This window comes from Diaporthe citri, assembly GCF_014595645.1.
Source record: "Diaporthe citri strain NFHF-8-4 chromosome Unknown scaffold_2, whole genome shotgun sequence".
Classification (NCBI taxonomy): domain Eukaryota; kingdom Fungi; phylum Ascomycota; class Sordariomycetes; order Diaporthales; family Diaporthaceae; genus Diaporthe; species Diaporthe citri.
This window is the reverse complement of record NW_025064847.1, coordinates 4,873,153-4,885,712: the sequence shown is the minus strand read 5'-3', so window position 1 is coordinate 4,885,712 and position 12,560 is coordinate 4,873,153. Positions and strand designations below refer to the sequence as shown.

At 54.6% G+C, this 12,560-nt stretch overlaps 4 protein-coding genes across 4 annotated transcripts; 3 read left to right on the top strand and 1 right to left on the bottom strand.

Annotated features, from left to right (window-relative positions):
* Positions 1-1,282: 1,282 nt before the first annotated feature.
* Positions 1,283-2,048, top strand: INS49_006890 (uncharacterized protein; the record flags this gene model as incomplete). Its single annotated transcript, XM_043167657.1, has 3 exons — positions 1,283-1,320; positions 1,409-1,532; positions 1,860-2,048. 3 exons carry the CDS (start codon positions 1,283-1,285, stop codon positions 2,046-2,048), a joined length of 351 nt encoding a protein of 116 aa, XP_043028801.1.
* Positions 2,049-2,729: 681 nt separating this feature from the next.
* On the top strand, positions 2,730-3,561 carry INS49_006889 (uncharacterized protein; the record flags this gene model as incomplete). The annotated part of the gene is made up of 2 exons (XM_043167656.1): positions 2,730-3,258; positions 3,347-3,561. The coding sequence occupies 2 exons, from the start codon at positions 2,730-2,732 to the stop codon at positions 3,559-3,561; spliced, it is 744 nt and encodes a 247-aa protein (XP_043028800.1).
* A 1,255-nt stretch (positions 3,562-4,816) lies between these two features.
* On the top strand, positions 4,817-6,909 carry INS49_006888 (uncharacterized protein; the record flags this gene model as incomplete). Its single annotated transcript, XM_043167655.1, has 2 exons — positions 4,817-5,039; positions 5,093-6,909. 2 exons carry the CDS (start codon positions 4,817-4,819, stop codon positions 6,907-6,909), a joined length of 2,040 nt encoding a protein of 679 aa, XP_043028799.1.
* Positions 6,910-8,352: 1,443 nt separating this feature from the next.
* INS49_006887 (uncharacterized protein) lies at positions 8,353-10,260 on the bottom strand (the record flags this gene model as incomplete). The annotated part of the gene is made up of 6 exons (XM_043167654.1): positions 8,353-8,376; positions 8,431-9,318; positions 9,418-9,579; positions 9,637-9,972; positions 10,040-10,189; positions 10,246-10,260. The coding sequence occupies 6 exons, from the start codon at positions 10,258-10,260 to the stop codon at positions 8,353-8,355; spliced, it is 1,575 nt and encodes a 524-aa protein (XP_043028798.1).
* Positions 10,261-12,560: the final 2,300 nt, after the last annotated feature.

The window sequence follows — 12,560 nt, the reverse complement described above, 5'->3', positions numbered from 1 at the left end:
GGTCATGCCGATGCAGACCGCAGGCTGAGGATCAAGGGCGCCACTCAGGTTGGACATGCCCGACTTGGCGCACAGCCTCCGGCCATGATGACGGGTTAGACGAAGAAACGTCAATTATGAAGAAGACGGGGTTATTCTGGGTCTTCCGGCCTAGTGTGGACAACCAAGCTCGGAGAGGCCGAGCATGCAAACTGCGGAGACGGAAAGGCTGGCGAGAAGCCCAGCGAGGGAGGGCCAACATCTGGACAGGGAGAAACAACGTGGCCAGAGAGGCTCAATGGAGCTCTCATACAATAATGGTCTCCAGAGGAGGTGCTCATTATGTAGCTACCAGGAGTCGGATCAAAGACGTTACCGTAGACGGGCTTGTCGCAGCCACGCTCTCTCAGATTCCTCAGATCTCTCAGATCTCACATGATTTCACCGCGTCGAGTTGTCCTATGTAAGGTATGGCCTGGAATTTGAGATCAGAGACAAAAGCCTAGATGTTCAGAGTTCAGTATGTGGTGATGTGAAAAGCAAATAAATCTGAAAAGAAGAATACGGAGATTCGCACCTGCAAAAACGGAGGGTACACCGGTACATCATCAACTCATGCCATAGCTACAGCTAATCAGAGCACACACCCACACCCAACACCTACACACCTAACACCCAATACCTACACACCCAATACCTACACACCTAATACCCAAATACTTACACACCTAATACCCAATACCTACACACCTAATCCACATACCTAATTTATGTGAATTGGGTGTGTAAATTGGGTGTGGCTGTTGGATTTGGGTGTTAGGTGCTGATTTCTCATGTGGTTTAGTGCTGGTGATGTACCGGTGTATCCTCCATTTTTGCAGGTGCGAATCCCCGTATTCCAAAAGAAGGCCTGCAATGATTCAACGTTGGGGATGGGCGCTGCCAGCCTCGTATGCAGTCTCCTACCCAGAAGGAACGAAACAGGAGGCAGTAGCGTCTAGCCCCTGAACATAAACTTTTGCCTTATCTGCACCAAGCGCGGCAGAATTACACTGGGGGGGGGGGACCGACAGCACAGCCACAGCAGCCACATTTCATTTTCGATTTTTGAGCAGGCACGACCCACACCGCACCTGCCCATTATCGGCTGGCTGGAGAAAATGTGGCCCGAGCTTAACCACCACAAAAAATCCTAGCAGGGCTGCCACTTCAAAACTCCGTCAACCTCTTGCGCCCTCGACCACCAGAAAGACCCACGTTTGCCAGAAAGTCAACCTCTGCGACGACATCAAAAACCGACAAAATGGCCGGCACTCGTGTGACTTACAGACGCCGTAACGGGTGAGGATTCTTGGAACCCGAATTAATCTGAGCCGTGCCTCGGATTAGGAGAGAAGTGCAAATACTGACCGAATGTCCCCTCCTGCAGCTACAACACCACCTCGAACCGGACCCGTATCGTCAAGACCCCTGGTGGCGAGTCGCGCATTCTTCACATCAAGAAGCGAGGAACTGCCCCCAAGTGCGGTGACTGTGGCACCAAGCTGCCTGGCGTAAGTCAACCTCCCTTGTCGATCGGCGAGTGAGCGGTATGGAATCGAGGAGGGCAAACCGGGAGGATCCGTCACAGTGCACGAAAATTCCACGACTGCGACAACACCCTGAGCGATAATATTGCAAACCGACATCGATCCAGAGGAAAGAAATGGCCGTACTGAGAATTTGCATGGACGAAATGTGGAGGAAATCACAGCCAACTACGCGGACCGTTTGCCCTCCGGACCTCGCCTGGCTCAAAACCGCACCCTGCCGCAAGAGATGACAGGCACATCTGGCTCACAAGCACCTGGGACACCGGCTAATATGAATAATGTGATCAGGTCCCCGCCCTGCGCCCCCGCGAGTACGCCCAGATCTCCAAGCCCAAGAAGACCGTCCAGCGAGCATACGGTGGCTCACGATGCGGTAACTGCGTGCGCGACCGTATCGTCCGTGCCTTCCTCATCGAGGAGCAGAAGATCGTCAAGAAGGTGCTCAAGGAGGCGGAGCAGGGTCCCAAGAAGAAGTAAACTGGTGTTGGTCAAGGAGGGTTCCTTTAGCGGTGCGGGTACAAGGGAATGGACGGTCACGCAAGCAGAGGCGGATCTTGGACGGTCTTGATCCTGGCTCAGGTGTTACCCGGGAAATAAAAGGGCTGCGTGAAATCTCGCAACGGGACAGCAAGGGCATCAACCGCTGTTTCTCTGTTCTTAGGGGCTTGCTTTACAGCGTCTTGATGATCGCAATGATACAGACCATCGAGTCGTCAAAAGACAAACCGAGCGCCTCGGCATCATGGGCTATGTGACAGTCCATGCAGCGCTGGACTGGTCTGGACTGGATGCGTCGGTTCCAGTGAAGCACTCTGGTCGACTATGTACCTAGGTAATCCTGTGTGCGACCCGAAGCTCGAATTGTATATCACCCTGTCCACCATCTCAGAACTTGAGTCGTACATGCATCCTTCCCTTAACCAAACACCGCCCGTGTTCGGTACAAATATGCCACATACATGCATACCTAGGCACCTAGAATTGATGTAGTTGTCGGCAAAACAAGCCGTGCCTCGAGTCGTAGGGGTGCGGCAGGCTAACCCATGACGGTCAATGACGTGGGGAAAGAGCTCTGCTTTCGATCAATCTTTGCTTTCCTCCGCAACGCAACTTTCTGCCCAGTATGTCGGCCATCTCGCCAAATTCAACAACACCTACATGATGGCCCTAAGCGTAGGCCCCAGAACGGTACTGCGACCCTTTGCAGCAACTGGCCGAAGCCTGTTGCAAGGCTTCGCGCCGAGGCAAGCAAGGAGCCTGCACCTCCCACTGCCACCTCTGGCATCGTCCCACCTCAGCAGTCGACCACGGTCAAGGACACCACCCACGACGTCCCCGACACGGCAATGTGCTGCGCTGCACACCTCCGCTGCCCGACCGGCTAAGCGGTCCCGAGCCCACAACGACGAGGAGATCCCCGATGCGCCGCCGACGACCGACTTCTCGCGCATGGACATGCTAGGCCAGACACCGGCACCCTCGACCTCGGTCGACATCTGCTCGTCTGACGGGTTCAAGCTCAACAGCGGGGTCTCGATCTACGACGGCAACGGGGTGATGCTCGTGGGCGGCGAGGCCTTCGCGTGGCAGCCCTGGGGTCCGGACATGAGACTCGTCAATGCCAAGGGACAATGGGAGGTCCGCGAGGAGGCGTTCGCGGTGCTGGACCTGCTCTGGCCTCGGCCTGGTATGACACACTACGAACCACACATTTGTACCGGCTCGTAGGCACGGTATTGAGAGACATGATGGCTGACTTGGGGTGTCAATTGCAGATCTGATCATACTGGGTCTAGGCCCAGAGATGCGGCCCCTGAGCCCGGCGACGAGGAAGTACCTTGGCAGCCTGGGACTGCGCGTCGAGGTTCTCGACACCAGGAACGCGGCATCTCAGTTCAATATGCTGGCCACGGAGAGGGGAGTTGACGAAGTTGCCGCGGCGCTGATACCCATTGGATGGAGGGAGGGCATCGGGGCCAACTACGACTAGTGGTCTCAGATTCATTACTGTGAAGCAGTGCAGTGTCTACTCTTGTACATGAAGCTTCCTGGCCGCTGAGGGCTTAGGGAGCCTGCGTGGGACATCTGAGTTTGCATGGCATAGCGCTTCTCTCACTGCAGTATTCCATAGACCCATGGTCTGTACTGCGTCGTGCTGTTCCGATGAGGGAGCCTGGATAATCGACTCGGAGTTCTATACGCTCAATAGCCGAACAGCCATCAGGAAACGACCACCAGTGTGAACACTGCTGGGCCTCGAGTATGAGTGCTATGAGAGGGAGCAGAGGTGACACAAAATTGGGATCTGGTCGGTGGAGCGATTCATTTGCCAAGTCGCCTTTCGATCGAGCGCATTTGAAATGTACACGAACTTATCTGATGCAATTGAATTGCAACCACGTACTAGCGATGACAGCCATCAAATACTTCGCAGAGGGCTCATCGTGGCACCACATGAAACCTTGAGTCGTGCAAAATTTAGTCAACAGATAAAAAAAATAAAAGCCTGGCTTTGATAGAGACAGGAGGAATTGTTATGTCCAATGGCGGCCGACTGTCTGGAACACGTTGAAGTAAGTGCGCGAACGACTGGTTCGCGGCTGACACCGGGAGCTACTGTATGACATCGATAACCCGTACTTTTGCGTTTTCACCGTCCCACTGCAGCAAGCGCAGCCCCGGACTGCTTATCACCAGAACACACCTGACATTCACAATATATCCCACTTCACCCGTCGCCTCTCAACATCACTCAGCCGTATTGACTACAGCCACGTGTGTGGCTATTTGACTGTCTTGTTTCGACCCCTGGCATGCAAAGCGAGGGAGCAATAGCTCAACCCCGGATCTACGGCATCGGTAGCTCAGCATCACATCAGTCGCAAGTCGAGATAACAGAAGACCTCTCCAGTAGAGACCACTCTCTCCAAGCTCTCCAAGCAGTACCTGACGGGACCTAGAAAGCCGTTGCGACTTCCCATTCCCAGCTCGGAAGGCTTGCTGTCCTCGCCTTCCCTCGCTGCCCTCGTGTGCGTATTGCTCACCATTGCGTCCAAGGTTCTGTCATGCTGTGGGTCACGGCTTGGATCTCTGCCTGCTTGTTCCACTCTCCTCCTTGAAGCGTCGTCAGGCGCACTCAAAAGCAGGCTAGAAGCGATATCTTCTTCTTTTCATCTCCTTAGGTCTTCTGTAGTGCTTTTCTCTCAGGTCTCATTCAGTCTCGCGGCTCTGTCTGACTCACAGACATGGCCAGCTCAAGCGGCTCCGTTGTTGGCAACACCAAAGCCGGCAAGGCCATCAGCAACCTGATCCAACAGATCCAGGTGCTCCCTAATTCCGGTTCTCGTGCCACGGTCCTTTCGGCGACCGCTGCCTTTGCCGCAATCTTAACGCTCTGGTGCTGGAAACGCATGGCGTCAACGAGTCCAACCCAGGCTCATACACCCAGTCCTCAGTCAGGAAACCATGGTCAGTACCCCAGTGAAATCTTTGGAGCCCCTATGAACTAACGAAGCCGACAGACGCGAGAACAACAGACCCCGACCTCCTCAGGAATAACTCCGAGGTGAGGTCTTTCAGCACAAGCCGCTTTGTCTATCCTGGCGTTCGCGTTTTCTTCCACCCTCACGCCAAGCTGGATGAGATGCCGAAAGACCCGGCCCCTTTGCCGCTGTTGGTATTCGTCCACGGACTCGGTGGATCTGTGGCGCAGTTCCACCCTTTGCTGAAGAGCCTGACGCACAACTCCTCGTGCCTTGCGGTAGACCTGCCAGGCTGCGGTGTTTCTGAGTTCGCACCGACATCATGGGATGCGTATACGAATGAAGCGCTGGTCGAGTTGCTGGACACGATCATTAATGAATATCGAGATGAGAAACCCGGCCAAGGGGTCATTCTGATCGGCCATAGCATGGGCTGCGCACTCTCAGCGCGTCTCGCTTCTCCCGGCTCGAGCCAGGTGGCTGACCACGTAGTTGGTCTTGTGGCCATTTGTCCGCCCGCTGGGCCGCCTACGGAGGCGCAAGTGAACACATTCAGAAAGTTGCTCTGGATACCTACACAGATTTTCGATCTATGGAGGGCATGGGATGCCCGCGGAGGAGCTGAAAGTGCCAGCGTCAGGAGATTCGTCGGAGCGGAGGCAGACATCGAGTCTAAAAATTCTCAATTCCGCTTCAATCGTCAAAGCAGGACTCCGGTCTGGCGGAGGATGGCGTGGGGCAGCCTACCGGTGTACGAGCACGGCGTTCCGAAGGGCGGCATCGCAGGCAAAGAGGTCTGGGCCTCGCTTAACGTGCCTTGTTTTCTGCTCGGAGGGGGCAACGACACTGTGACACCGCCTGAGGCAATCGACAAGATCGTTGAGGTTTTGAACGCAGGAACAGCTCCTTCACTAGACGGCGCAAACGAGAGCATCCAGCCCATTGTGGATGCCGCTGCTCCGGTCGATACCACCATGGCGACTTCGACGCCAGCCCGTCGCATCGAAGAGATACGGGACGAGGACTTCCTTCGACAGAAGAAGAAGAAGACCAACGACGATGACACTTTCGAGGACCCTTCTACGCCCCAAGAGCCACCAGCCGTTGGCCTTCCTTCCCAGCCTCAGCACCCCGAAAAAATGGTAAAATCCATGATCTTGCCGCGTGGGACGCACGCCATGGTCTACACCCAGGACTGTTCCCACATTCTCGCATCCATCATCTCGGACTTTCTCTCGCAGCATGTCACAGGCAGGCTATCTCGTAGCTGGCAGCTGCAGTATCTGAACAAGGAGTCGAAGTGGGATGTGAAGAACCTGGCCAAATGGCAGGGCGTCGAACCGGTCTCAAAGCCTATTGCAGGCGTTTTCCGCGCGATGAAAACATTCCGAGAGGTCGACGACGAACACTCGCCCGTCAAATTTGCCGAGAAATGGGGTGACATCGTGAAGGATGTGATTGACATCTCAAAAGATACGCCTGTGTACGATCCGGCGGGGCTCGAGCGCGCCGGTGTGAGGTACCACAAGTTCCCGACCGTGTCCAAGATCCCGCCGACAGACCACGAGGTGGACGAGTTTATCAAGCTCGTGGATAGGCTGCGCGAGAAGCACAGGACTCGGGCAGCCGAGGAGGGCTGGGCCGAGAGCGCTGAGTACGCCATCGGCGTGCACTGCCACTATGGCTTCAATCGGACTGGATATTTCATAGTTTGCTACCTGGTCGAGCGGTGCGGGCTCGGGGTCAAGCAGGCCTTGGATACATTTGCCGAGATGAGACCTAAGGGGATAAGGCATTCTCACTTCAAGGACCAGCTGTTCGTCAGATATTCCGAGCTGAGGTCACACGGCGCATGATGCAGGACGCGGACACGGCCGTTGCTGAGCGGATACGACTCTCATCGACGGAAGAGGAGAAGGAATGAATATACTATTATTTGATAGGCAGGGGTATTGTGGCATTCATTCGACGTTTCGGTGGGGGTTTGGGGGGATTGGCTCGAGGCGTATACGGTTCACTGTTGTATTATACCTCTTAGATGGTGCTGTGTCTCATGACATCCTTAGGAAACCTGCGATTAAAGGAATTCAGCTTTCGTACAAGGAGACATCGTGCAGTGAAGCGGCCCGTCATCTGAGCTTGACTTATCTCTGATCCGCAGGGAGGCCATTTCAACTTGCGCATGCATGTAGCTCACCACCTCATGTTCTTGAATGCCATATATAGAACGGAGAGAAGGGACGCAAGCCATATCACTTCCTATTCCGGCATGCCATGATGCCTGCTGGGGTATACACAATTTCGGAAGGCATTCGCAGCGCTACACGAGTGTGAACTTAACCTAGCTCATATGTGATCATCTGTCCCATAGCAACAGCAACTTGTCTTCATGATGATTCCTCAGCCACAACACATGCCAGGAAGTGCTTCCACGGACGCACAGACGAGGAGAAGGTGCGCGAGAGCCTATCAGGAGGCAGCAAGCGGATGACAGCCGCGCATCAAGGCCTCGTTTTGTTTCCCCGAGGGAACTCAGGATACGAAAATAAATAGCAATCATCCCTACTTTTGCGGCAGTGACAAGAGAGAAGAGAGTCAAGTGGTTGTTTTCGTTCTCCTAGGCCGAAAGCCAATAGCGTCCAGGGCTGATGGCTGCCCACGGGAGGTGCGGAAGGGGGTCTTGAAACACAACGAGTCTGTGATATGTTAACCCCTGAAACGCGGGCGCTGTCGTATGCGATCGGACGGACGACGGGCCACCCGGGGCGGATGCGCTGTAGATCATCGTCATCGCCGTCATGCTGCCACCACCAGGTGGCCCAAGCCACCCGTTCACAGGGAAGAATCTCGAAGGAAAAAAGAAAGTTTATAGTTCGTGACAAAGAAAACGACGAATGACCGTCTGTCTCAGCGTAAACTGATTTATGTAACCAATGGACCAGGGTCCTGTCCTTCCCATCCAGGCCCGAGCCTCTCCTCTCCTCTCCTGTTGTTAAGAAATTAAGATTGTACACAAACAGATACAAGAACATATACAAGACTGAGAGACCAGAGACTGATCGTTCAGTCAAGCATAGTTCGCCATTGCGCCTGATCAAACCAGATCTAGATAGATGCTCGTACGCTGTTGATGCTAGATTTTGTGTGTTCGAGTGTAAGAGTGAAGAAAAGTCCTTTTCAGGTCCCATTGTAAAAATATCATGTGATAGAGACGTTGTAAGAAAGGAAGTAATCCATCATTATGTCGTGAGAACACTTTATGCTGTTGGGGTATATTGCCGGCCGTCCACCTCATCAAATCAGTTGATCTCCTGGATCCATATCTAATAGGTTGTCAGCATGTCTCCGTAGTACGTGTGGTGCCGTACTGTACTCACCTCCAATTTTCCAACCTCGAGCCGCTGTTTGCGAGCCTGCGATTTGACGCCCATCATGACCATTTCAAGGTCGTCTTGGTCGCCCATCGTAATCATATCCTGAGGTGAGTCCTCGTCTCGGACCTTGATCTTGAAACGACGACGCAGTCCAAACTTGTCGCGAACCCGATCCACCAGATCGGGAAATTCCACCGCGGTTCCGACCATGATGTAGCGAACATCGTCGGCGTGCACTTTGACCCTGACCTTGCGGGCTTCGGGTCTTCTCGACTGAGCTCGTGATGAGCCTGAGTTCGACAGAGATCCAGTTCCGCGTCGAGGGTTCATCATCTCAAAGTCCCCCTCGTCGATAGATCCTCCGTCGTAGTCGCTGCCATCGTCGTCCTCTTCATCAATATAACGTTGCTGATTACGGCGTCCATTCGACCGGCGAGATCCTGCACCATACATGTCGTACAAATCGTCGGGGTAGGCATCATCATCGTCGACCGGGGACCTTCTTGTCCGATCTCTCTGGGAATAGGTGCGACTCGTGGCGTTGGAAGGCGCTCGCGACGGTTGCGGGCGTCTGTCCTGCGGAGACTGGTACCTGTCCTGAGGAGAGTTCGCCTTCTCGTACCTGTCCTGATTCCTTGCTCTTTCAATGTTGAGTTTCGCAGGCATGGGTTTCGGGCCATTGCGCACAGAAGCACCTCGAGAAGGAAGTTGTCCGCTGGGCTTGTCGTTCTCCGGAGGAGGTGTAGGGGGGAAGACATTGTTCGACCCTTGTGGCGCCCCTGACCCTCCATCTTGCCGCGCTCTGCTCGCGAGATTAGGTTTGACGAGGTTAGTAGCGGCGAAAGAGATATTGTCAGCCGGTCTGTCGTCCTTCACATCCGCTTTGCCAGCCTGGTTTTTGAATCTCGAGTCAGCAAGAGAGTCGCAATGACTTCGCCACAGAGAAGTGACGTTGCACGCATGAATCGTGGCAGTCTAGAGAAAACTTACATTCTTGATTTCGGAACCAGCGAAGCCAGTGAATGCATTGGCTCGATCTGAAGCCGCAACCAGGCGAGCCTTTCCAAGGTAGTCCTTCGTCTTCAGGTTCCTGACCTTGGCCTCGTTCGGCCGGTAGACGACTCCAACCGGGATTGAGAACACAGTGTAACCCTATTGAATGGACTAGTTAGATATTGTTTGTAACGGATATGTGCGTGTAAAAGTTACCTCTGCCTCCTCTCGGATGGCTTCGTCGATGACATTGTGATCCTCCACCACCTTTTCCTTCACTGCGTACGACAAATCTTGCATACCAGCATCCTTCTGTTGCAAATAGATGTAGCACAGACCTCGGTTGAAGAGGACCTCGCAAGAGTAGAGCTTGAACAGCAGCCCCAGCTGCGCGTAGTCGATCATTGTGTTGCCGCGAAGGTAGAGCAGTGTGTCGTTGAAGTTTGCCAATGCCTCTTCAAAGTCGCCCAGAAGGAAGTTCGAGACACCTTGTTGGAAATACGCAACAGCAAGATACTGGTCCAGGCGGATAGCACGCTGGTAACACTCGACCTGAGGAAGCGAGTCAGCACAGTTCGCATGGCAGATCATGATCTGATAAAGTTGCGGGCAGACTCACGGCCTTTTCGTGTTCTCCCAGTGTGGCGTGAATCACGCCCATGTTGAAGAGAATCTTTGACGTGTCGGCAATTGGCTCAAAGTCCTTCAATGCCTCGTCGAACTCGTTGTTGTCGTACCGCGCGAGGGCGGAGACCCAACTTTCTATTTCCTGCAGAGACCATCAGCATATGCATTACTAGAAAGCTTTGTGCGATTGCGACAAACCTGTTTTAGAGACATGTTTGCTCAGAGCACGATTTTGTGTCTTGTGTGAAGGGGAGGAATAGAGGCAGGCGTTCGCGTGCGGTCGACGAACGTCTATGGCCTCGTGCCCGTTTGTGCGAGGTCGGTTCTCCACGCCGCGTAGTCTTGAAAGCGCTGGGCAAATGTGAAGACGCGAGTCGGTGGGGCCTTCTGGGGAAAGGGTTGCGAGGACTTCACCTCCACTGCAGATCTACTGGTCAATTAAGCAGGCGGGTGGGTTCCAGGCGAAGTTCCGGGAAGATCAAGATGTAGCGGTTGACTCGGCTCGTTTGTTAACGGATTTTAGTCGGTGTGATGTAAAGGACCGATGGAGGTGGTGAGAGATGTCCCCGCCGTACCAAGCCGTTCTTCACAATTGCTCCGTCCTTCACCAATAGATCACCCCACTAGCGGGCACTTGGCGTGTGATTCCTCCCGTGCAGCAAGCCGTTCGATTTGATTGATCTCGACACAGGGATTCAATTGGCGCTGTCAAGAGATTCAGTTGCGCGGGACCTCTGTGGGATGTTCTAGCGTCCCTCGAATTCCCGCTCGGTGGGAATTTCTCTGATCGGCGTATTCCAAGTCCGAAAGAGAAGGTCGGGAGTGTCCGATCCACACGGCAGGTAAAAATAGACCGGTTATCGGTTTGGCGGGCCTTGGTTGAGCAGAATATGCCTGATGTGCAGGCAATAAAATGAGTATGTAGGTACGAGATGCAGAGGATAGGCCGCGGAGATTGTATGGCTGGTGTGAGATTGTGCGTAGTGGGTGGGTTGTATAGATGTAGGTTCCAGCCCGAATCCGTCAGTCTTGTTCGTGTGCCGGCACTAGAAGTTTCAACGATGCGACGACCAGCTGACCCAAGGGATTCCAAGAACTCAGAATCTGGCAACTCTCGTCTGATTGCGGAGGCGTGTCTGTCGGAAAGGACTGGAAATGGATGTCGAGGGGGTGGGGAGCTGGAAGAGGGGGTTGGTTGCTCAATGGTTGCAGGGCGGCTGCTCTGATCGAAGAGGAGCGTGTGGAGGGAAATGAGTGGATGGTGGACGACAAGCCAGCGCCTAACCGGAGGGATGGGAGAAGTAAGAGGGAACGGTGCGCCAGGCGTGCTCTGCAGCTGGATCGGGGAGAAAAAAGTGGCAGAGGTGCGGTAGTCGTGTGCGGACGGCTCTTTGCGTGGCAGGGGGCATGTACACAGGTATATCATGCACGAGCTGTAGCACCAGCACCAGATCCCAGTTCATGATCTGCCCTTGATCCCGCGGCCACCCTCCCTCAAACACCACCAACAGGACCTGCCCGTCTCAAACCGCCTGACGGTGCCTGTGCGTGGACCTCACTCAGAACGATGAAGCAGCCTCGAGCCAGCTGGTGTGACTGAGTGAGCCACTCCCTGTGGGCAAGGGGTCTGGGGGCGCAAGGGGAGCTGGCGGGCCTGAGACGCTCGAGGCCGGGACAGGGGGCCCTGGCCATTGACAGCGGACTGAGGACGTCCAGGGGGTGCATCTCAAACGCCACAGCTGGGCACTGTCTGGGGAGATACTTTCGTTTTGCCGTGGCCTTTTTTCCTGTTTGTTTTCGCGCTCGACAGATAGGTGGACTGACAGACGGACAGTTGAGGTTGATGCAGCCTGTGAGGCCCCGAGCTGCCACGTCTCAAGTGTCCGGGGCCACGATCTGCCCCCAAGATCACGAGCTGTTCATGGACGGCCAGTGGGAAACAAACAAGCAGTCATGGCCCTTTCCCCAAAGCCAGGTTTCCTCGATGTGATCAAACACCATCGAATGTTTTCTCGCCGGCATCGAACGTTAGGGAAGGAGGAGATGGAGGGGAGGCCCGACACAACCGACGCGCCCTCGACCCAATCCCAGGGAGCCTGTCGACAAGTGCCGGGCACGAGTAACAGGCACCGCACCACCAGGTTGGCAAATCTTGGTCGATGTCATTCGACCCGCCCCCAAGCTGTCGATGCCAGCCACTGGGCGAGGAGCAGCCGAAAATAACCTCGTGGTGTACGTCTCAGGACGGCATGCACAGCCTGTCAAATTTGACTCCAGCCGCCCGCCAAGTTGCCTCACCCCGACTGGGGGCCTTGAGCTTTGATGATGGTGTTGGCAGGCTCACTAGTGGTGACCAGCTGTGCGTTGTTGCGTCGATGGAGCACTGGGACTGACCACTCTGGTGACGCTGCAAGCCACATGGCAACATTGGACCGTTGGCAGTGTGGAGAGCGCCTGTCTGCGCATGCAATAACGAGATGAATGTGCATATATTTGGTCGATGGAGCTAAGCC